A 23,328-nucleotide genomic window follows, 5' to 3' on the forward strand; every position below is an offset into this window, starting at 1 on the left:
GGAAACTGAGGTGTGTCCAGCAGAGCAGGGACATCACCCCATCCAGCAGAAAGGATTTGGTACCCCCAATACAAATAAGTTGGAAAAACACAGGATTCCAGCTGCTGTGACTCTGGGCACCCATCAGAGCCAGCAGTGTCATCACCCAGGCACAGGCAGTGCGCTCCTGGGATCACTCCACAACTCACACAGCTGCTGGAGGACAAATCTTGTCCTCCACACTCCCCAAGCTTCATCCCTCAGCTGAGGCCTCCACGTGCTGTGAAGCCCATTTGAACTCTCTCCCAGGGGAGAGTGTGGACACCGACATGTAAGGACAGGTTTGGCAACTGCTGTTTACAGGAGAGGCCTCAGGTTTTGGCTGGTAGAGACAGGCAGAGGCCTCCTCTCAAATTTCAGATCCTCACGTAGGGATCTGACCAGAGGGCAGGGCAGTACTAGGGCAGGACAGGACAGTCCCGAGCCATGGGAGAGACAGCCTTTTCCTCCCTGGCTCCCCTCTCACCTCCCAAATGCTCCACAGCACTTAACACCCTTCATGGGTGTCACAACCACCTCCCACAAACAAAATAAGGGTGACACTGCACCCAGACAGGGATGGTCATTTGGGGGCAGCACCCCAGCACCCTCAGAGTTGTGGCTCAGCCCCACAAGCACCCACAGCCCCGAGGCAAGGCGAGGCTCCTCCTCGGGCTCTCTCCAGCAGCAAAGCCAGTTGAAGAGGTTCCTACTCCACCCTGTCTCCCCATTTCACACTCCCACCTCTCCAGCCTCGGCAGGTTTGCTGATGGGGCAGGTAATTCACTACTCCAGCACAGACAACGATTTGGATTAGGTGCTTCCCCACTGCCAACTTCCATCCAAGGCCAGGATCCCTAATTCCCTGGGGCAGCGTTCAGCTCAGGGGCATCAGCTCCCGAGGCACTGACTGAGGGAGGGAGAAAACCTCTTAAACCAGCTCTGCCACCCCGGCAATCCTAACTGGGAACCACGCCCTGACATACAGACTACTGACTTGACAGCAGCGGGGAGACCACTACGGGCAGGATCTGTCCTCTGGGTAACAGCACTCTCCTGCTGTGCTCCCAAGCCATTCCAAAGTGATCCAGTGCTGCTGCCCTTCATTCCTCACCCTGATCATTGTCACTGAAAGCTCACAGCATCACTCTGGTGATGTGCTAATCCCGGCCTGCAATTCACAGGGTCTTGCTACTCTTAGCTCCCAGCAAAGGCCTGGCAAAGGGAGCCCTGGAGCAGGGAGAAGGAGAGATTTCCTCACACTTCCAGCACCCAGGAACACGCAGTGACACCCCTGCAGAAGGACAGGCAGACTCTGTGAGGAAACACAGCACCAGGCTGACCCAACTTCTTTATTCCTGCCTTTGGGAAGCCCAGGCTCCGCGTGGGGAGCCTGGTATGACATGGGCTGGGTGCAACCACCCAGTGACAGCCAGCGAAGACTTCCAAGTCTCTGAGAGGGACCGTGGCATTGTTAGTGCCAGGGCTGGACTGTCACTCAGGCACAGGACACAATGGAGCATTTCAGCTCCTCCATTAAGGGCCTGCAAAACACACAACCCCAGCCTGAAAAGCTGGCACCTCAGAAGGACTGCCTCGTTAGGGAGTTGAGGAGAACATTTACAGACAATTAGGAGAAAACGACTCCTGCAAGTCCCATCCTCCACTGCTCAGCCTTAATCTCCGGGTGAGGATTATCCATGAGTGTCCCCTCCACCCTCACACAGCATCACCCGCTGCCTGTGTGAGCCTCACCAGGACACAGCTTCTCCCACGGTTTGTTCTGGATGGGTGCAAGGCATCCTCCCAGTGACATCCCTGCATCCTGAGAAACTCACCCAGGCCTTTATAATCCTGGGAGTCATGGATACAGAGTCTGAACTTGGGAGCAAGCACAAGTCAGAGCAGTGCAACCCACCTAATCTGTCATTATGCCACAGGGGGATGTGTGAACTGGTAGAAAATTCCTGTAGGAGTGAGACTACACCCGGAGCAGAGGTGAATTCTCCTCCAAACTCAGATCTCTCCCAACACTGACAAATTCATTCAGAAAATAGACACGCGTCAGATTTTTGTTGAACCAGAGAAAGGCAACAGTATTGCAAACTAAATAAAATAACACAAAACACTCAAGACTTCCTCTATATCCTGATGGAAACCAGTCAGGAAAAAGATGCTGTTGCTGTGATTACATGACACACCAGGAAACAAACTTTTTTTGCCATCTCAGGCCATCAAAACATGCAATTAATTCATCAACTTCACTGCTAGAAACTATTCTAGCCCAGGCTGTTTGGCTACTGAGATGATTTTGTTAAATTTTTTTGGTTTTGTTTTTGCTGTCACACACACACACTGAACTCCGGTCACACACAGCTGTCAGCACTAGAAACACACTGTACTAACCAACTACCTGCTTCCCTACCTGGAACTTTTCATTTAGGCCTACTAAAGCCAGCTCCTAAGTCGAAGGCATACACAGGATATTCCAATAAGTCATATTCAGCACTTTTGCCTTCCTGGATAATTCAAGTCACGCTTTACAGGAGAAAAATAATCATCTCTTAAAGGCCCTTCAACAAGGGAGCATCACCAACACAGTGAGAGCATGGAATGAGCTGAAAGTTTGCAGGAAAAGCAAGGCATGAGGTAAAGCTCCTCTACTACACAGGGGTCATGCCTCCTCCTCTGGGCCACAGGCCAGCACAGAGAACACACATACAAGTCCAGGTGAGTCTCATCCTCTGCTTGCTGCCCTCGTGCCTTCCCAAACCCCTTAAGCACCAAGCTCATCAGTGTACAGGCATTTATCCAGCTTAGCACATTCTGCTGGAGCCCGGCCCACCTGCACCAGGACACCAACTCTCCCTAATTTGTATTTGACAGATTAGAAGCATTTTTAAGCCAGTAAATTCGTGGCTGATAGTCCCCTTCACCTGCTGTGTCTTTATCCAGAGGTTTTGGGTTAGTCCTGGGTCGTTCCCCAGTCAAACCAGCACCTTGGGTTGTGTCCTGCACACTGTGGGAACCAGTGTGTCAGGATGAGAAAGAAAGTGGGATTGCTGCTATTGCCAAGTTAAAACATCCCCCAAAACACTTGGGAGCTCCCCAGCACCCTTTCCATGGCCAGCACCCAGAACTAAAGGCAATGCTTAATGCCAAATACCACATGGCCTCACACCAAATGAGTCCAGAGTATTAAAGGATAAGGATTTACCTTTATGGGCAGCAGCATCTTGAAGGGGAGGGAACAGGTAGTGCTGTGACTCAGAGAGCAACTCCATCACAGAGCTGTCACTTGCCCTTCCTGGGGGATTACAACTGCCTCAAAACCGTGTGGGACACACAGGAGCTTCCCTGGGATCTCTGGGAACATCATCTCAGACTCTCAGAGCAGCTGCTCCCAAGCCATGGGATTCACGCAGTGCCCCCAAACAGCAGCACAAACACCAGACGAGCCACAGCTCCTGACAGGGCCTAACTGGGGCCTGACTGCTGGAGCAGCTCCCTCCAAAAGAACACAGTGGGAGAAGACACAGGCACAAGAAAACCAGCTTCAGGCTCAAGCTTTCTCAGATTTCACAGCACACTCAAACCAAGGCCCATAGAACGGTCACCCACAATGTTTCAACTCCTCTCCTCGTTCCAGACACACAGACAACACCTGTAGTGACAAACTACACTGATACTTCTTTCATGTCCTTATCCCACAGCTCCTCACTCAACCTCCAACCCTCCCCTCTTCCAGAGCTCAACAGCCAAACTCCCTTCAACCTCGGTGACACAAAAGGACCCACAGAGCCATTGCCAGGCAAGCTCCGCTCTGGGCAGGCTGCAGCCATCCACCACGAGCCTGCTTGGGCTGTTCAACCCTGCTGCCAGGAAAAGCCTTCTCCTTCTCCAGTTCCAAGAGAACCCAGACCGGGATAAGATTGTTTAGGGCCAATACTGACCAGTCTTTGGCTGTAACGGATCCGCTCCTCCTCAGGCTCCATCTCCGACTCCTCTGAAGAGAGCGAGAAGGACACGCCAGGACTGCTGTCTTCGTCCTCTTCCTCCTTGGAAGCCAGAGGGAAACAGTGAAGCAGGACATGGAGACACAGGACACCTACACTCCCACCCCCCCTGCTCCTTTTGGGGCCGACCCCACCCCCCTGTGCAGGGCTAAGAGAACACAGTGGCTGAGCCGACCCCAACTTTGAAGGCTCCCATTCTAATTTAGGCACGACCCAGTAAATGACTTCACCAGCTGCTCTGTAACGTGACAGGACCTGCGAGTCTCTCATCAGGAAAAGGCCTTTGCTCCGCTCTACCACCAGCCCAAACACCAGCCCCGCTGGCCCACAGTGGGACAAGAGTGCTGTCAGACCCTCAGTGGCGGTCAGGGAGCAGCCTGGCTTCCCCAAAACAACGCAGACAACCAACTCCTCCAAACAACACAACCACTGCCCTCGGGATCTCCTCTGCCATGGCATTTGGGAGAAGCTACACCAGCACACATCTCCCACGAGCAGGGGAGGCACACAGGATCTCCCCTACATGCAGCACCCAAGCAGGGAAGCACTCAGGGACCTAACTCCTGACTTGAGAAGACCTAAATGCTTCGATCTCCAAATGTGCCACCTGGTGACACCACACACCAACCCGGGAACACCACCCGAGGCGTCAGATGGCACCTACGCTCTTTTTTTTTTTTTTTTTTTAATGGACAGGAAGGAACCAAAGCCCGGGTATATCGAAGCTCTTAATCCCCAGGACTATGCCTGAGCCAGACCTTCAGGGGAAAGGGGTCGGGGAAAGGGGGTAGGGAAAAGGGGGTCGGGGAAGTGGGTCTGCCACCCCGTGTACCATTACAGATCCGCTACCACCATGTACAGAGAACTTGTTCCCTCCTGCTCCTCCCCGGTCCTCGCGTTTGACAGCAGATCATCCCCAGTCCCGCCAGCACCTTCCCCGCCCCTGCCTCCCTTCGAGCGCCGGCACCGGGACTCCCGGCTCGGCCGAGGGAGGCAGTTCGCCCTCACTTGCCGAACTCTGTTTATAAACAACCGGACAACCGGGAGCACGGCGCGCTCGCCCCGCCGCGGGGCGCGGGGGACACCCCCTGGCCCTCGGAGCGCCCCCAGCCCGGGCCGGCCCCGCTGGGGGGCAGGAGGGTCCCCGGGGAGCTGTCAGCCGGCACCGCCGCCCCCTCCCCAACTTCGCTGCGCGGCCTCCCGGGGCCCCGCTCCGGCAGACCCGCCCGGCCCCGCGCCCGCCCGCGGGGCGCCCGGTGACCCCCGCGGTGCTCACCAGGTCTCTCCTGCGCCTTTGTCCTCTTCTGCCGCCGGCACGGGGAACAGAACACACGGAGGAAGGGAAGAGCCCCGGGTCAGCAGCGATCGCGCCCCGCGCCCGCCGCCCCCGGCCCCGCCGCCCCCGGCGCGGGCAGCGGGCGCTGACAGCGCCGCCGCCGCCCCCGCCGCCGCGGGCCGCGTCCCCGCCGCCAGCGCCGCCGCCCCCGCCGCCCCCGCCCCGCCGCCCGGTGCCGCGGCCCCGCCGCGCCCCCGGGCCGGCCCGCCCGCCCCGCGCCCCCGCGCCGCCCCCGGCCGGGAGCGGGTCCCCTCCTCACACAGGGCCGCCGCCGCCATTTTGAACCCGTCAGAGCCTCACATCACACCGCCGCCGCGCGCACGCGCCTGCACGCACCGCCGCCCCCGCCGCCCGCCCCCGCGCGCATGCGCCGCGCGCCCCCACCGCCCCGCCCCGCCGCGCGCCTGCGCGGCTCCGCGGTGGCCACGCCCCCTCCCCGTTCGCTCACCACGCCCACTTTGCCGAGCGGCCACGCCCCCTCCGTGGCCACGCCCCTCGCGGGGGGGCGGTAGGGAAGGGGCGGTGGGATTTTGGGGGGCTGGGAGGGGGTCCTGACCGGCCACTGGAACCGGCCCTGGGGGTCCCGCACCGGCCCTGGGGGTCCCGCGCTGTCCGCACACCTGTGCACACCTGTACGGGGGTCTGCGTGCCGAGACACGGCCACGCACGTGTATCTACATGTAACTACGTGCAACCACGGACAGCTACACACGCACACATTACACACAGTCCACATACAACTGCTTAGGCATGGGCTACGGATACCAACAATATAGTTATAAACTATATAGAGTTATATGTATAACATCCATAGTTATAAACTATATAGAGTTATATATATAATATCCATAGTTATAAACTATATAGAGTTATATATATAACATCCATAGTTATAAGCTAACAATATACAGTTATAGTTATGTGTACAGTTATACATATAATAAATATAGTTATATAGTTCTAAACTACCTGTATGTAGGTATAGTTACATATATATAGTTGTAAACTATTTATATTAACCATAAATGGTTATAACTACAGTTATATATAGTAGTATATATAGCTATAAGCTAACAATATGCAGTTCTACGTTCAGTTACAGTTATATATAATAAATAGTTATATGGATAGTTACAAAGTAACTACATATAGGTATAGAATACATATAGTATATATACTATACATAATTTATAACTACATTGCATACTTATAAGCTATATTAATTATAGTTATATATGGTTATTATAGTTGCATATTTATATGTAAAAACTATATATATTAACTATATATAGTTATAACTATATATATATAACTATATATATATTAACTATATATATATATAGTTATAACTATATATAGTTACTTATAAACTAACTCTAAGCCAACAATAGTTAGAAACTATATATAGTTCTAATTATGTATATGTAGTTACAAACTATATACAGTTCTAGTTATATATATAAGAAATATAGGTATACAAAGAGTTTGAAAGTAACTACTTATAGGTATAGTTACACGTATAACATATATATATTTATAAACTAACTATAATATATTTACAACTATAAGATATATAAAATGCAGGCATGTAAGCACGGACAGAATGCGGGTGCAGCACACACGTGCACACATGTAGAACACATACACACACGTGTACACACTTACGTATGTGCAGCACAGCACCTGCACACCCCTGCACACCCCTGCACACACTCACACCCGCCCCAGCCCCAAATCAGCAGGTAACCCCTTTCCAGAGGCCACCCATCCATCCCAGATCCGTGGCGGGACCCTGTGTCCCCATCTCCCACGCTGTGTCCTTGTCTCCCACCCCCGTGCCCACCCTGTGTCCCTGACACCTGCCCTGTGTCCCCAACACCCACCCCGTGTCCCTGTCTCCCCCCCATGTCCCGACGCCCAGGCCGTGCCAGGGCTGCTCCTGCCGCAGGGACAGTGTCACGCTGACAAGTGCTGTGTCACTTTAATGGCACAAGTGTCCCGCGGTCACCAGCCCGTGTCACTCCCCGAGCTGGCCTGCCAGGGGGAAGGGGAATCCCTCACATCAGTTCTCTGCTCCCAGGGCCCGGCTGGCAGAGGATGCTCAGGTGCTAGGATTCCTAGTGGGACAGGGACAGGACACTGGGATCCATGGTGGGACAGAGACAGGACACTGGGATCCATGGTGGGACAGGGACAAGACACTGGGATCCCTGCTGGGACAGGGACAGGACACTGTGGTGTCTGGTGGGACAGGACACTGGGATCCCTGCTGGGACAGGGACAGGACACTGGGATCCCTGGTGGGACAGGGACAGGACACTGGGATCCCTGGTGGGACAGGGACGGGACGATGGAATCCGCAGTGGGACAGAGACAGGACGCTGAGATCCAGGTGGGACAGGACACTGGGATCCCTGCTGGGACAGGGACAGGATGCTGGGATTCCAGGTGGAACAGGATGCAGGGATCCCTAAAGAGGGCGCTGAGATGCCCACTGGGACAGGACATGGGGATCCGTGCTGGGACAAGACACTGAGATCCAGGCGGGGCAGTTTCTTCACGCCAGGGGGACGCTTTCCTGCTGGCACCCCCCGGTGCCCGGCAGTGCCAGCCCCGGGGCAGGAGGGTGGCCGCGGTGGCAGCGGAATCGCGGCGGTGTCGGCAGAGGCGTGGCAGCAGCTGGGAGCCGCGGTGCGCTCAGGGCTGGGGGCAGCGGGAGGTCCCGGGGGTTGTGCGGTGCCAGGGGGCTCAGAGGAGCACGCAGCCCCTCCAGGCTCTCCTCCCGCGCTGCCTCCGGCGGGTGGCACTCATGGCAGCGCTGCTGGCTGCCACAAAGATGTTCCCGACGTTCTCCTGGTACCTGGCCGAGCACTCCATGTAGGACACGGCGCGGACCTGCCGGGCCATGGCCTCTCCCTGCGGGGAGACACAGGAGTCAGATCCCCCACGAGGAGCCCGGGTGCCCCACTCCCCCATCCCGTCGGAGGGTGGCAGTCACCTGCTGGCGGGAAATGGGCTCCATCCGTCCATCCCGCAGCTTCCGCAGCGTCTCCTCGTCCTGCCGCAGGTCCGTCTTGCAGCCCACGAGCAGCACCGGGACTCCCTTGCAGAAGTGATTCACCTCCGGGTACCACTGCAGAGGGGACGCGTCACCCAGGGAGAGGGACAGGGGATGGAGGAAGAGCGGGACATGTCACCCACGGATGAGGACGCAGGACCAGTGTGGAGGGGAGCAGGTGATCCAGGGATGGGGACACGAGATGACCACAGAGGGGAGCATCTCACCCAGGGACAGGCACAGGGGACGGGCACAGAGGGGGACATATCACCCAGGGATAGGGACAGGGGACGGGCACAGACGGGGACACGTCACCCGGGGATAGGGACAGGGAACGGGCACAGACGGGGACACGTCACCCGGGGATAGGGACAGGCAGCAGCCCCAGCAGCCCCCGTGATGTGTCACCTTTGTTAGGATGTTGTCGAAGCTGCTGGGGTCGGTGACATCGAAGCATATGAGGACAACGCTGGCGTCTGAGTAGGACAGCGGGCGAAGCCTGTCATAGTCTTCCTGTCCTGCCGGGCCGAGGAGCAGACCATTATACACCAGTTCCTTTCTGGACTGGGTCCCCCCTCCTCCGCCGTGCTCCCTCCCCTGTCCCCCGACGCTGGGACCCTGAGAGTGACATCTTCTGTTAACCCCTCCTCTCCCACGGTCATTGCATGGGGACACCCCTCCGAGGCACGACCCAGGGGTGTGGGACACACCAAAACGCTTGGATGGGAGGGCGGGGGGCACAACTAGCCGCCCTGTCCCCTCCTGTCCCACCTGCTGTGTCCCAGAGGTGGATCGTCACGGGCTTTCCGGCAACCTGGAGGGACGCCGTGTACTTCTCGAACACGGTGGGGACGTAGACCTGGTAGGGGACAGGGAGAGTGTGAGACAGGTCCCACAGGCAGCGGTGGTGGGCATCCCATGGGGACAGGGCAGGGCACGAGGAGGTACCCAGGAGAGAGGAACAGGGGGCAGCAGATGGTGGTGCCTTGCCGGCGCAGGTGGGGTCGGCACCGTCCTTGACCCCCATCCCAGGGCACTACTGAACCTCTTGGATGTCCCGGTGGGACTCGGAGCTCCAGAGAGACGTTCTGGGATCTCCACAGCTGCTCCCCCCTCCACAGACACCCCGGGTCCCGTCGGTGCCCTCGCTGAGGGACAAATCCCGCTCCCCATCCTGTGACCCCCCAGGTGAGGCAGAGATGCCCACCCACCCACCGAGGGGGGTCTGCCGCAGACCCCCATCAGCCCCAGGCTGGGCCACCCCCTCCCCAGTCCCCCAACGTCCCCATGTCCCACTGCAAACGTCCCCACTGCTGCCACCGCGACCCTCCCATCCCTGTCGCCGCTCCTGCACGGGGACAGTCACCCTTCCCCCCCACCGGTGTGTCCCGCCGGGGCTGGCACAGGGCACAGGGAGCCCGCTACCTTGGGGAAGTCCCCCCTGGCGAAGGCCACCAGCAGCGATGTCTTCCCGCAGCCCCCGTCCCCCACGACGACAACCTTGACCTCGGTTTCGGGGGATCCTGGGCTCTGCCCCCCGCGCTCCCGCTGCATGGGGTTGTCCAGTGGGGCCGTGGAGCCTGCCTGGCCTCGGCGGAGACAGGGATGAGGACGGGGCGGTGGGAAGCACCCGCCCGGTCCAGGGTGCGGCCGCCACCCGCCCGTCGGGCCCGCCCGCGGCGCCGCTCGGGGCTGGGGCCGTGGAGGTGACAGCGGCGGGGACACGCGCGTGGGTGTCCCCGCGCACCTCCCATGACCTCCTCCCGGCAGGAGAGGCGTACTCTTCCCAGGTCCACGTCCCTCCTGCGGGTGCAACTCCCCCTCACACGCCCGCCCGTGCACACACGTGGCTGCCTCTTGCACACGCAGGGACACGGGTGACCCCACCCCACGGGTGACCCCATCCCACACGGGCAGCCCCCCAGCTCCTCCTGGCACGCTCCGTGCGGCTCCTCCTGCACACTCGTGCTTGCACGGCCCACATTCCTGTGCCTGTGTGTGCAAACACACCCGTGGGCCCTCCCAGGCACCCCGTTCCCACCCCGAGCCCGGGTTTTACTGCCCTGAGCATCCACAGGAGGCAAAGTCCAGGGGTGGAGGGAGGCACGAGGGGGGGTGACTCACTGCTACGTCCCTGCCACCAGAGCCACCCCTGACGTCACACGTCACGCCTGTGCCTTGCCATGCTGGGCCAAGCCCTGCCAGCAATCTCTGGTGCCCAGCTCAGCTCAGCACCAGAGAGTGAGGGGGGCAGCCCCCCGCCCCCAACTTCTTCTGGTGACCCCAACACACTGGTGGGGACAGGCTGTGACACCCCACTTCACTTGTGGATATCCCAAACCAGCACTGATGGTGCTGGGGGTGGTCCCCACTGACACTCATGGGGGGCAGCCAGTGCTGCTCTGAGGAGGAAGGAGAGATTATGTTCCCCCCACACCCCTGCTTGGAGGTCCCCAGAACCACCTCCCCTCCAGTCAGTGCCATCTTCTGCCACCGCAAAACCCTGTGGGAGTGAATGGGTGCTTCTGGTCTAGGGGTGCAGGGAGGGATGGGGGAATCATGTGTGTGGTTCCCCAACATCCCTGCAGCCCTGTAGCTCATCTGCCACCAGCCCCTCTGGGCTTGGTGGGTACCAGTCAGTCAGGAGAGTTCTGGAGCCCCCAGACCAGCTAGGGTGAGTCCAAACTGATGGCTGGAGCACTAAATTGCAAATTCTCACCCAGGCCTGACACAGGATGAAGTTGGAGGGGACACAGCAGTGATTCTCATGCCGGGAGGCTGGAAGGCAAATGCACACAGTAATGAACAATCTCAGAAGGATGCCAGCAGCGGGGCAGGATGGGGAGAGGAGACTGGAGCACCATAAAACAATTAGGAAGGTGGTAATTACCAGACTAATGAGATATCAGGTTGAATCCTAAAAGCATCAAGATTCTTTCACAGCAAGATGTAACTGTTGCAGTGCTCATCCTCTGGGGTATTCGCTCGGACAAAACATTTCCTTTCCCGCAAGACCAACAGAAATTTGACGGGAGAAGAGACAGCCCAGTGCTCTCACTGCCTGACCTGTGACTGTGCAGAAACGCCCCGAAAAGCAGCTTTATTTGGGGAGAGACGGGCTGCTCGGAGCTTCTGAGGACGTGGAGACCCCACACCTCCTCACCAGAGAAGACTGTGGCAAGGAGAGCTAAGACGCACAGGCAGGTCAGCTCTGGGCTGCTGCAGGGAAAGGGAAGGGGTCGGGACCAGAGTCTCCTTAGATCTCCCCACAGCCCCCTCACTGCTCCCATGGGTGTCCCTAATTGGGGTGAAGGGAGCCCCTCCAACCCTCTCTCCACCCACACCCCCAGCCCTCCCATCGCCCCGTCCCCAGTCCTGCTTTGCCACATCACCAGGACCCCTGTCCCTGTCACATCCCCTGGGGCCCCACTAACTCTCTGCCTGCTCTGACCACAGCCAGGGAGCACATTCCACCTTCCACCATGGAGCCTGAACCAGACATCCCCAGCTCCCACATCTCCCGTGATGGACACCAAAGGAGATGATCCGTGCGGGGCAGACGTCACCGACATAGCCATAGACGGTGTCACCCTGCTCATTGGCTTCTGCGGGCTGCTGGGGAACGGGGCTGTCCTCTGGCTCCTCGGCTTCCACATCCGCAGGAACCCCATCACCGTCTACATCCTCAACCTGGCCGTAGCTGATTTCACCTTCCTGCTCTTCGTCATCACCTCATCCCTGCTCTACATGGTGGACAATGCATCCTGCTCTCCTGTCGTTTCCCTCAGGTACCTGAGGTCGCTCCTCCTGCTCTCTCTCTTCTCCCACAACATGGGGCTGTACCTGCTGTCGGCCATCAGCATCGAGAGGTGCGGGTCCATCCTGTGCCCGCTCTGGTACCGCTGCCACCGCCCCCAGCGCCTGTCAGGGGTGGTGTGTGCCCTGCTCTGGGTCCTCTCCGTCACTGTCATTGCCACGGTGACGTCCCTGTGCCTCTTGGATGAGCACGAGCCCTGCCGGACGTCTCTCATCTCCATGTTTGTCCTTAACTTCCTCATCTTTGCCCCACCCATGGTCATCTCCAATGTGATCCTGTTCATTAAGGTCCTCTGTGGCTCCAAGCGACGCCAACCTAAGAGGCTCTACATCGTTATCTTCCTCACTGTCATCTTCTTCCTCATCTTTGGGGTTCCTCTCAGCCTCTTACATTTCCTGCAGCAGCTCAGCTACACCTCTGTGTCCTCCCAGGTTGTTTTCCTGCTCGCCTGCATCAACAGCAGCACCAACCCCTTCATCTACTTCCTGGTGGGGAGCTGCTGGAGGCGCTGTTCCCTGGTGTCCCTCCAGGTCGCCTTCCGGAGGGTCTTTGAGGAGACGGTGGTCACCACGACCTCCAGCTAAGGGGCCACTGCGGTCCCACTGGCTGCGCTGCCCAGCCCGGCTTCACGCTCAGCCGCCCACCCTCGCTCCCAGCCAGGCCCCCGCAGGTCACCTCCGCGCAGCTGTGTGTCGGCATGCATCCCTGATCCCATCCCCACTCCGTCCTGATCCACGCTGTGCCTGTCCCCATCCCTGTCCCGTGCCGGTCCCGCTCCACCCCGCAGGTTCCCGGCCGGGGCCGCTCCCCGGCTCCGAGGCCGGCCCGTCGGGCTCTGCTGCCCTCCAGCGAAGGGACACGGGTCGGGCGGCATCCACGCACCCGCGACACCTCCAGACCCCCTCCGACACCCTCCTGACCCCCTCAGACACACTCTGACAACCTTCAGACACCTTCCAACGCCCCCATGGCACACTCCAGGACTCTCCTGGCACCCTCCAGATCCTCTCCCGACGCCTTCCAGACCCCCTCCGACACCCTCCAGACCACCTCTACACCCTCCAGACCCCCTCTACACCTTACAGACGCCTTCCCGACACCCTCCAAGCCTCCCCAATACCCTCCAGAGCCCCCTTCCAGGGGTCGCTTTCCCCCCGGGCGGTGCCCGACAGCCCCGCTCCTGCCCCACCCCACCCGGGAGCGTCCCGGCTCCTCCCGGCCCCTTCCCGGTCCTCCACCCCAATAAACGCCGCTGGCTCTATCCCTCCGCCGCCTCTTGTTCCTTTCCCAGGGAAGTTGGGGCGGGCTGGATATAACGGGGGTGAAGTTCTGAGTGTGTGGGGACTCTCCAAGAGAGACAGCCCCCCAAAACCTTACGGAGCGTCCTGGGGCAAGCAGCCCCGTGGGGAGGGACTGCAGCGTCGGGAGCAGGGATGGAGTTGGGGGGAGCTGCATCAGGGGGCAGGACATGGTGGGATTGGCATGGGGAAGCGGCGCTGGGGGTTGGTATGGGGGCTGTGGGATGTGGGGGCTGGTAGGAAGGTGTGGGACGTAGTGGGAATGTGTGGGATGTGATGGGGCTGGAGGGGAAGTGTGGGATGTGCTGAGAAGGTGTGGGTTTTGGGGGGGCTGGTGACCTCGGCAAAGCCACAGGGGAGCTGGGAAATGCCCCGTGGAGCCCGTGGTGACAAACACACTGTGTCACTGGGTAGCCGGGCTAGGGACCGCGAACTCCCCCTCCCTTTGCTGCTGCACCATCCCAGTCTGCTGAAGGAGAAGCTGAAGCCAGGCTAGAGGGAGAATTTCCGAAGGAAAAGAGTCCTTTACACTTACACCTGGTTCACAAAATTAAAAGTGAAAAGATGTTTGGGGATATCTTTTCTGTGACGCTCACAGAGCAGTCTGGGGGTGGAACACTGAGCCCCGGGCCATCCTGTCCATGCCGGGGGTGCTGGTGCAGTCCCAGCTGTCGGGATCATTTGTGCTCCAGGGAGCACGAGCCATGAGTGTGTCCCCTCCCTCCATGTGTGTGTCCCCTCCCTCTACCCACATTCCCGGCTGGCAGCAGGAGCCAGAGAAAGCCGGCAAACTCAGGGTTCACAAAGCTGTTTATTGATATCAGACCACAGCGGCATGCAGGAACCATGCACCAGGGGGATTTTTGGGATCACAGCCCTGTGGGGCATGATTCCCTTGGAGGAAGAGTGTCCTAGGACCAGGGAGGGAGGAGAAAGCCGTGCTCCAACACGCTCCCTGCAGAGCATCCCTCCCACGCTGCCCTTGGCAATGTGCCTGCTCCTCTTTCTGGCGGGATTACACTGCAGAAGGGTGACGCTGGGGGAAATACCGTGGATATTTATTAATCTGGTGACTCAGGGAAACCCTCAGCTGCTGTCCCGGGGTCCTTCGACAGGGACCACTGTGTCCATGCTGGCACCATTGCTGCAGGCAGTGTTCTCTTCGGTCTCCTCAAAGAGCCTGTGGAAGGAGGTCTGGAGGGACACCAGGGAACAGCGCCTCCAGCAGCTCCCCACCAGGTAGTAAGTGAAGGGTTTGATGCTGCTGTTGATGCAGGCGAGCAGAAAAACAACCTGGGAGGACACGACAGTGTAGCTGAGCTGCTGCAGGAAATGTAAGAGGCTGAGAGGAACCCCAAAGATGAGGAAGAAGATGACAGTGAGGAAGACAACGATGTGGAGCCTCCTGTGTTGCTGCTGCTGGGAGCCACACTTGACCTGAATGAAGAGGACTGTGCTGGAAATGACCATGGGCAGAGCAAAGAGGAGGCTGAGGACGTACATGGAGATGAGAGACATCTGGCAGGGCTCGTGCTCATCCAAGAGGCACAGGGACGTCACCGTGGCAATGACAGCGACGGAGAGGACCCAGAGCAGGGCACACACCACCCCTGACAGGCGCTGGGGCGGTGGCAGCGGTACCAGAGCGGGCACAGGATGGACCCGCACCTCTCGATGCTGATGGCTGACAGCAGGTACAGCCCCATGTTGTGGGAGAAGAGAGAGAGCAGGAGGAGCGACCTCAGGTACCTGAGGGACACGACAGGAGAGCAGGATGCATTGTCCACCATGTAGAGCAGGGATGAGGTGGTGACGAAGAGCAGGAAGGTGAAATCAGCTACGGCCAGGTTGAGGATGTAGACGGTGATGGGGTTCCTGCGGATGTGGAAGCCGAGGAGCCAGAGGACAGCCCCGTTCCCCAGCAGCCCGCAGAAGCCAATGAGCAGGGTGACACCATCTATGGCCATGTCGGTGACGTCTATCCCACAGGGATCATCTCCTTCAGCAGGTGAGGTGGGAGGTGGGGACACGTGGCTCACTTCCATGGATGGACGCTGGGTGGGTGGTGGGACGCGGTCCCCGTCTGTGGTCAGAGTGGATGGAGAGTTAGAGGTTGGAGAATCCAGGGATGAACCATGTGGCTCCTGACCAGCTCCCTGCACTGGGAAGAATTCAGGGCAGAGAAGTGGGATGTGCTGGGAGGGAGCCGGCAGACACTGTGGGGTGGGAGAGGGAGGTGGGAGGGCTGGGATGCTGACAGGACATGCAGGAGGTAAATAGGAGGGGGGACCAGCACTGTGGTCACTGGGAGAGGGTGGGAGGAACAGAGCCGCATGCTGTGGATGTGGAGGAGAGGAAGGTGGGGTAGGGAGGAAGGAAAACATTTCACTTAACTGTTCGCTGTGGGGAAGTAGCAGGCGAAGATTTTCTGTCCAGATCAGCAGCGCTTCTTGAAATCTCATGCTCCTTTTGGATCCATATCCTAGAGCAGATCCTCCCAGGACAGTTACATGAAGAAGAAAGTCCCTGGATCCCTGGCTCCTCTCCGTGTCCTGTCCTGGTGTTGTTCCCTCAGGAGCAGTGGGGCCACAGGGGAGTCTGAAACGGTTTTGTAACTTTGGCTACGTCAGAGCTGCACTTCCTTGGGGTTATTTATCTTGTTTGAATTTATTTTTTGTTTGGGTTGGGTTTTTTTGGTTTTTTTTTTGCCACAAAGGAAGTGGCTTCTGCCAAAAGCTCCCCATGAAGAGTTTTGTGAATGGCTCCTCATTTACTTCTGATTAGAAACACTCTCCCCCCACCCCCTCCCCCAGAGAACTTCCTGTTCTCCCACTGCATTCCCTCTCCAGGCAGGTTTTGGCCATTCATCATTTTTCTCCCAACCTCAGCATCCCTGGGGGGTCACCACCTCTCTGGCAGCAGAGGGGTTCTGGTGGTGCTGGAATGCTGGCAGTGCTGGCAGTGCTGGCAGTACTGGCAGTACTGGCAGCACTGGAGAGGCAGCTGGGTGCTTCTCAGAAGCAACTCTCATTCCAGGAAGAGCACGGGGATCATTGCCAAAACCTCCCCTGGGCCCAAGGGAACACACCTGCAAACTGGAGCCAAGAATTCCAGTTTTTACCATCCTAATGCAGGCCCTGACAGCCCAAGTGAAGGACAGCAAGCTGTTGTTTGCAGCCAGGTTATGAGCCCTTACACCCCAGATTAATTACTGCTAATACCCTTAATGATGCAGTGAAAGCTACTGGAGACCAGATTTCGGGGTGCTGTGATCCCCATCCCAGCACTTCACCAGCAGCACATCCTCCTCCCCCTCAGGGTTGGGAGCACTTGTGGTTGTTTTTACCTGTTCCCACCCCTTTGGTAGCAGGGACACCTTCCACCAGCCCAGGTTGCTCCAAGGCCTGTCCAACCTGGCCTTGAACACTTCCAGGGATGGGGCAGCCACGGCTTCTCTGGGAAATCTGTGCCAGACTCTCACAGGGAAGAATTTCTTCCTAATATCCAATCTAAATCTATCTTTCCATTTAAGGCCACTCCTCCCAGATTTGTTATTTGCTCTTCATATTTACTATTTATTACTTATTGCTATTTATTGCTTACCATCTATTGTTTGCAATTTATTGCCTAATTTACTATGTACTGTTTATTACCTACCACCCACAGTTTATTATTTACCACCTGCACTTTAGAAGTTTACTACTAGTATTATTAATTACTATCTTAATATCTATTCATCATTTACTCTTCACATTAACATCATTTTAACCAAATATTTAACATTATTCACAAACATGCGTAATATTGCTTAATGGCTGCAGGCTGTACTTTCCCCACCAACTGAGAAGGAGATGGAGAGGGATGTGGAGTGACAGGACAAGGGGAAATGGCTTCACACTTACAGAGGGTGGGTTTAGGCTGAATATTGGGAAGAAATTCTTCCCCTGAGGGTGGTGAGGCCCTGGCACAGGTTGCCCAGAGGAGCTGTGGCTGCCCCATCCCTGGAAGTGTCCAAGGCCAGGTTGGACGGGGTTTGGAGCGACCTGGGCTAGTGGAAGGTGTCCCTGCCCACGGCAGGGAGTTGGAACTGGATGGTCCTCAAGGTCCCTTCCAACCCATTCCAGGATTCCATGAACACACCTCAGGGATGTTGCCACCAGGCACAGAGGAGAAGCAAATGAGGAGGAAGATGAAAATTCTGTGCTCAACGTGACACCAGGTCTGCAAAGAGGAAGTGTCTGAAGGAACCAGCAAACGGGGCTGTGGCGCCTGTCCCGTGGGGGTGGCACTGGGGCAGGACCTTCTGCTGCCCTCAGAGGGATGACCCAGCCCTGGCACATCCACCCTGGGGCTCACACCCAGGGCAGGCATCCCAGGGGCTGCTCCTGAGGGAGAGGCAGGGAGCCAGAGCCAGCCTGGACTGCTGACAGGCCCTCAGCACGGAGTCACCGTGGTGCTGGGGGCCAGGTCTCTCCTGGCACCGTTTGGGCATGGCAGCCTTGGGAAGTTTCCCGTGCAGTGCTGGCAGAGGGCACTGGCATCTGCAGTGCTGGACACTTCTTTGTTTACATTAACTTTATGTCTGAGATCTGCCTGTTGCTGGCCTCTGTCAACAGCAGCACCAACCCCGTCATTTATGTCCTGGTCGGGAGCTACGGGAAGCCCAGGCTCAGGGGATCCGTCAGAGTGGCTCTACAGAGGGTCTTTGAAGACAGGGCTGATCCCCAAGAGGTGGGTGAGACCCCTGTGGTGGGAACTGCTGCTTAAATCCCTGTGGGTGCAGACTGGCACTAGAAGAGAGGCAGCCCTACCTCTGCACAGTGGGAGCAGAGCCTTTGCCTGTCTGGATGAGCTGTGCATCCCCAGGACAAGGGGATACTTGAGATTCCCAGGAGCAGGGCTGGTTCCCACCTCAAACTTATATTTAAATTATTAAATAAAATAATAATTTTTTTCCTTGTAATTCACTGGGGACTGCAGCTCCTTCCCCTTCTGGCTCATGGGCTGCCTGTGCTTATTTCTAAAGTGACAGTTGTGACAGTCTCCTCATGCTGCCAGGTAGTTCATCACGCTGAAATGATGTGGCCCAGAAAGTCCTGTCTCATCTGTGCTCCTGTTCTCACCACCTTGATCCTCAAAAGCCCCCAGACCAGAGGAGATGACGGTGAGGGACAGAAATCATGTTTTCAGCTCCCTCTGGCTCAGGGTCCTCCTGTGCCACAGGGATGGAGAGAAAATCCAAATGCTGCTGGCAGCATCATCCAGCAGCCAAACCTTCATCCTCCAAGGGACCAAGCTTAAACCTCCAAGGAGGTTTGACTGGGGAGGCAGGAAGGGATGGGAAAAGAGGAAAGTGCTGTGGTGACCAGCACTCCGAGGTCAGACAGACTGGCAAAGAGGGGCTGACAGCTGGGGGAAAGAGGAATTCTGTGCTGGGGTGGAGAAGCCCATGGAACAAACTGTGAGACCCAGAAGAGACCGAAATAGAGGCTGGGAAGTACAGAAGGAATCCTCCAGGAGGATGAGCTCTTCCTGCCAGGGGACATATCAGCTTCCCCACGCTGCTACCAGAGCCATAATATTTGCACATCGTGGTTTCCTTTGTACACACATAAACCCGGCCTTCACATAAACAAACAACCGATGTTTGTAAATCTTGAGTGGGAAATCCAGATTTTTAGAGAACATGCTCAGGATGTTGCCCAGGGAAGCAGAGGATGAGAGATCCCAGGGAATTCTGTTCTTTAATCAAGCACAGGACTTGATGGGGCAGCCACAGCTTCTCAGGGCAACCTGTTTCAGTGCCACTCTCACAGGGAATGATTCTTTCCCAATATCCAATCTAAACCTGCTTTCCATCAGTGTGAAGCCATTCCCCCTTGTCCTGTCACTCCATGCCCTTGTCTCTTGGAGCCCCTTTAGATGCTGAATCATGATCTGTTTACACTGTAAAGGGTCAGCTCGGTGAGAGGATGTGAGATGCAGATTGCACAGTTTGGGACACAAACACAGCATCAGCAAGGAGGAGAGTAGGTAGTCCCAGGGCCCTCCCACATGCCAGTTCCCAGCAGGAATATCCCTGCTCCTAGATGCATGTGAGTCTGGATAGGAATCATCTCACCTCACTCCAGCTTTTCTTTTCTTTCATTAGTTCCATGGAATTAATTTTGGGTGCTGAATGACTCCAAAGGGAGTGTGGAAGACAACTCAGATGAACCCAGTAACTTACCAATGGCTAAAGCCAAGCAAGCAGCAATTCACCCCTTCTTCTATTGCTGAAATCCTGAATCATCCCTCTGCCATCTGTCCGTGTTCCATGTCATGCCCAGATTTTATTATTCCATGAGCTCCTCGACACACAAAGTAGAATCCTCTTGGAAACTGTGTGGTGAAGGTCAGTTGTCACTGGGCTTGTCGTATACAAGTGGTAAAAACAGATCTGAACCAGAAACCGAAGTTTCCCATCAAGTTTGTAGTGCAGGGTCCTAAAGATCCACCCCTGGAATGGGAGGGGAAAAATTCAGCCAGTTCGAAGATCATGTTTTGGGATTGGGGTTGCTTTAAAAGGAAAGAGGAACCTGATATGGAGACAAACTCTTTTCCCATAGGTCTCCTTTCTGAGGCTCTCTTTCGTTAGTCATTTCCTGTACAAAGCCAAGAGCAGATTAGAACCAGAGCCCTGATACCGTCAGAGGCGGGGGAGCAGTTCCCCCTTTGCGACAGCCCTGGAGAACATGAGTCAACACCGGGAAAAGGGGGATGTGAGAGGACCCGGGACAGACCCCATGCCAGACACTGCGCAGGCTCACCGGGAAGGCTTCGCTCCCATTTTCCAAGTGGTAATTCCAGGAAAGCTCCTGGAGGTCCCATTGCAGGGGCAGCAGCTGGTGAGCGTGAGGGGATGTGAGCCTGCAGCGTGTCTGCTCCGGTGGAACTGTCCAGGCTGCGAGAGGAGAGAAGGTCAGGCTCTTCTGGGTGGCTTTTCTCAGCTTAATCAGTTCTCCCCGCCCCCACCTCCCAGGTGTGGAACCTGGTCATCAATTTTCACCAAATCTGATCTGGGAATAGTGGTCTGTAGGGTATTAAGACCTATAAATATTATGGAAAAAGGCGGGGGGGGGGGGTGGATGCTGAAATGAGTGTGCTGCTGAAGGAACCCAGCAGGTCAGTGATATCAACTACAATATTAGACACCTGAGAATGCAGATCAGACCCACCCCAAAGCCTCTTGTTCTTTGTTACCTCCAAAGATGTCCCTCTTCAATTATTTTGCTCCTCCAGATCTGTCCTGTCCAAATCCAGGAAGGAGGCATCTCCCTGGGTTTTGTGCCAGGCATGTCCATATCCACATCCCACATCCTATTTTCCATTTGTCCTGTCCCTCACCTCTCTCTGTACCCCTCCATGTGGAAGTTGGGGCATGGTACAAGATGGGAAAAGCCACGTGTGTAGACAGAGTGTTGCTGATGTGTCTCTGTTTCTCTCCCCTCCAGCTGTGTGAGGGGAAGGAGGAGCAGCACAGGTGTCACAATGGACACGTCCCCTGCCACGGAAAGAGCCAGCCCCGCCTGCTGGGGCAAATCCGGTGGGATGGCACCTAACGGGAGCTGGAGTGAGGACAACCCCTACAGCTGGACTGACTGTGAGAGCAGCCACTTGAGCAAAGTCCCTGTCACGCTGCTCATCTGCCTCTGTGGGATGGTTGGGAACGGGGCTGTCCTCTGGCTCCTCGGCTTCCAAATCCGCAGGAACCCCGTCACCATCTTCATCCTCAACCTGGCCATCGCTGACTGCACCTTCCTCCTCTCCATCACCCTCTCCCTGGGGATATTTTATGTCCCAGAGAGCCTCTGCCACGAGCTGGGCTCACAGGGAGTGACAACCGTGCTGAACATCACCATTCTGTTCGCCTTCACTGCCAGTGTCTACCTGCTGACAGCCTTCAGTGCTGTGACAGCTCTGTCTGTCCTACCCCTGTCCCACTGTCCCTGCCACCACTCCCAGCGCTTCCCAGTGCTCCTGTGTGCCCTGCTCTGGGTCCTCTCCTTCCTGCTCACCACGACCCTCTACTTCCACCCTTCGGCGCTCGCTGCCTTCGTCCTGAGCTACCTCTTATCGGTGCTCACCCTGATCTGCTCTGCTCTAACCCTGCTTATTGTCCTGTGCTGCTCATGCAAACATCCTCCAAGGAAGCTCTGTGCTGTGGTGCTGCTGGCTGTCATCTTCTTCCCCTTCTTCACTGCTGATTTTGGGTACTGGCTCTTGCTGAGGGTGTTTGATTTTTCTGTCTTTGTCCTCAGCGCCTCCCTCCCGCTCGCCTGTGCCAACAGCAGCGTCCACCCTCTTATTTACTTCTTGGCTGGGAGCTGTGCAAAGAAGTTCACACTCTCTGTTAGTGCTGCCTTCCAAAGGGCTTTTGAAGATGTGTCAGAGCCTCAAAATAAAGACAACACAGTGGAATCATTATAAAATAAAATAATCATAAAATAGAATCATAAAATATCCTGAGTTGGAAAGGACCCATGATGATCATTGAATCCAACTCCTGGCCCTGCACAGGACAACCTCAACAATCTCACCATGTGCCTGAGAGTGTGTCCAAATGCTCCTTGAGCTCTGTCAGGATTCCTGGAGACCCTGTTCCAGTGCCTGATCACCTTCTGGTAAAGAACCTTTTCCTAAAATCCACCCTAAGCCAGCTGTTTAAACCCCTGCCACCCCAATTCTATGATTCTGAGATGCTCTGGGGATGGAGGTGTCCTGTGGCAATACTGATGTGGGTCTGGCTGAGTGGAGTTAACTGCAGCACAAGGAAACGTGGTGGGTGGCAGGGGAACTCCTGCCTGGGGTGGATGCTGGATGATGTGATGAATAATCATGAAATCATCACAGAGTGATTCGGATTGGGAAGAATTTTAATGATTATTTAGTTCCAACCCCCCCACCATAGGCAGGGACACTCACAAGACTTGTTGCTTTGAAATCTGCTTTGAGTCTTTCCTATTCAACAGGTCTGAGCTTTTCCTGTCTCAAAACTGAGCTTCTCTACCCTGTGGACTATTAAAACCAATTCACCAGGGCTCAGAGCTCCTGCCAGGGTTGGTTTTTTTTTTTTTTTTTGATGTGTCTGCTAAAAACCAGAGTGCAGGTGAATATCTTGGCACAGCAGTGCAGAACAATTCCTGGACAATTCCTGACACATGGGGATACTATGTGGAGATTTCACACTCAGCTTTGTTACCAGGGGCAGCGGGAATGTGTTTTTGGGATCCCCTCTGGAAGTTTTTCACCAAAAGTGCATCGCTCCTGCTGCACACTGAGATTGGTCTGCACATCGTGTGGGCTGCCTGCACGCAAGGGTTTGGGGCTGGACCTGCATCCTGTGGATCCTCCCACTTTCCTCCGGGCTGTCTGGACGGTTTTAGCTCGAGCAGAGTGTCGCAACCACGACCTGAGGGCTGGCCCCACTTCTGGGGAGTCTGCTCCTCGTCTGGGAAAAACAACAGGAGGAGGATTAAAACTAAATGAGCTCTGCCTGGAGACTCAGGAAAGGTGGGATTTTCTGTGTGAAAGAGGATGCAGGGAGAGGGAAGGAAAAGGAAAACTGGACCTTTCATGGAAAAGAACCTGTTGAGGCTATGAGGACTCAATCCCTGTAGCCTGGCTCAGGAATTCTCTGGGTAGAGGGGAAGTGGCAGTGCTTTCCCTGCTTCTCTCTCCCCTCCATGTCTGTCAGCCCTTGACGAAATAATGGATCTGAAGGATAGGCTTTAGAGGCTTTAGAA

At 56.3% G+C, this 23,328-nt stretch overlaps 5 protein-coding genes across 7 annotated transcripts in view; 2 read left to right on the forward strand and 3 right to left on the reverse strand.

The window, feature by feature from the left end:
- Positions 1–5,371, reverse strand: part of KDM2A (lysine demethylase 2A) — a 35,013-nt gene extending 29,642 nt beyond the window's left edge. Inside the window, exons 1-2 of the mRNA XM_050335194.1 lie at positions 5,311–5,371; positions 3,972–4,076 (exon numbers count right to left, since the gene is read on the reverse strand). Of these exons, the coding sequence (XP_050191151.1) occupies positions 3,972–4,013 (42 nt within the window). The 5' untranslated portion in view covers positions 4,014–4,076; positions 5,311–5,371. The remainder of the gene's footprint in view (positions 1–3,971; positions 4,077–5,310) is intronic.
- Positions 5,372–8,118: 2,747 nt separating this feature from the next.
- On the reverse strand, positions 8,119–10,161 carry RHOD (ras homolog family member D). The gene is made up of 5 exons (XM_050335251.1): positions 9,854–10,161; positions 9,200–9,287; positions 8,837–8,946; positions 8,369–8,503; positions 8,119–8,286 (listed from the first exon to the last, which is right to left on the reverse strand). Exons 1-5 carry the CDS (start codon positions 9,980–9,982, stop codon positions 8,119–8,121), a joined length of 630 nt encoding a protein of 209 aa, XP_050191208.1. The 5' UTR covers positions 9,983–10,161.
- Positions 10,034–12,829, forward strand: LOC126651157 (mas-related G-protein coupled receptor member H-like). The gene is made up of 2 exons (XM_050336732.1): positions 10,034–10,072; positions 11,885–12,829. Exons 1-2 carry the CDS (start codon positions 10,034–10,036, stop codon positions 12,827–12,829), a joined length of 984 nt encoding a protein of 327 aa, XP_050192689.1.
- A 1,516-nt stretch (positions 12,830–14,345) lies between these two features.
- Positions 14,346–20,114, reverse strand: LOC126650435 (mas-related G-protein coupled receptor member H-like). Its single transcript, XM_050335234.1, is given in 4 exon segments — positions 14,346–15,171; positions 15,174–15,626; positions 15,938–16,158; positions 19,773–20,114. Coding segments are annotated over 2 exon segments (957 nt in total). The 5' UTR covers positions 15,589–15,626; positions 15,938–16,158; positions 19,773–20,114; the 3' UTR covers positions 14,346–14,629.
- On the forward strand, positions 18,084–22,430 carry LOC126650434 (proto-oncogene Mas-like). Of its 3 annotated transcripts, XM_050335232.1 has the most exons (3): positions 19,831–19,937; positions 20,152–20,503; positions 21,037–22,430. In XM_050335232.1, exon 3 carries the CDS (start codon positions 21,074–21,076, stop codon positions 22,010–22,012), a length of 939 nt encoding a protein of 312 aa, XP_050191189.1. In that variant the 5' UTR covers positions 19,831–19,937; positions 20,152–20,503; positions 21,037–21,073; the 3' UTR covers positions 22,013–22,430. The 3 variants fall into 3 exon arrangements, with proteins under 3 accessions (XP_050191188.1, XP_050191189.1, XP_050191190.1); XM_050335231.1 differs by lacking the exons at positions 19,831–19,937; positions 20,152–20,503 and adding an exon at positions 18,084–18,274; XM_050335233.1 differs by lacking the exon at positions 20,152–20,503.
- The last annotated feature ends 898 nt before the right edge of the window (positions 22,431–23,328 follow it).

The sequence above is a fragment of the Myiozetetes cayanensis genome, unplaced genomic scaffold (assembly GCF_022539395.1).
Source record: "Myiozetetes cayanensis isolate MyiCay16 unplaced genomic scaffold, myiCay2020 scf6-25, whole genome shotgun sequence".
Lineage (NCBI taxonomy): Eukaryota > Metazoa > Chordata > Aves > Passeriformes > Tyrannidae > Myiozetetes > Myiozetetes cayanensis.

What these genes read in the sequence shown, in the direction of transcription:
- LOC126651157 (XM_050336732.1), top strand. Translation starts at nt 10,034, where the DNA reads ATGAGGACGGGGCGGTGGGAAGCACCCGCCCGGTCCAGG. An exon ending in AAGCACCCGCCCGGTCCAGG is followed by an intron (nt 10,073 to 11,884) that starts GTGCGGCCGCCA and finishes CTCTGACCACAG; the next exon opens with CCAGGGAGCACATTCCACCT.
- LOC126650434 (XM_050335231.1), top strand. Translation starts at nt 18,180, where the DNA reads ATGTCCTGGTCGGGAGCTACGGGAAGCCCAGGCTCAGGGGATCCGTCA. An exon ending in ACAGGGCTGATCCCCAAGAG is followed by an intron (nt 18,275 to 21,036) that starts GTGGGTGAGACC and finishes TCTCCCCTCCAG; the next exon opens with CTGTGTGAGGGGAAGGAGGA.
- RHOD (XM_050335251.1), bottom strand. Translation starts at nt 9,982, where the DNA reads ATGCAGCGGGAGCGCGGGGGGCAGAGCCCAGGATCCCCCGAAACCGAG. An exon ending in CCAGGGGGGACTTCCCCAAG is followed by an intron (nt 9,288 to 9,853) that starts GTAGCGGGCTCC and finishes GTCCCCTACCAG; the next exon opens with GTCTACGTCCCCACCGTGTT. An exon ending in TCGACAACATCCTAACAAAG is followed by an intron (nt 8,504 to 8,836) that starts GTGACACATCAC and finishes TCCCCTCTGCAG; the next exon opens with TGGTACCCGGAGGTGAATCA.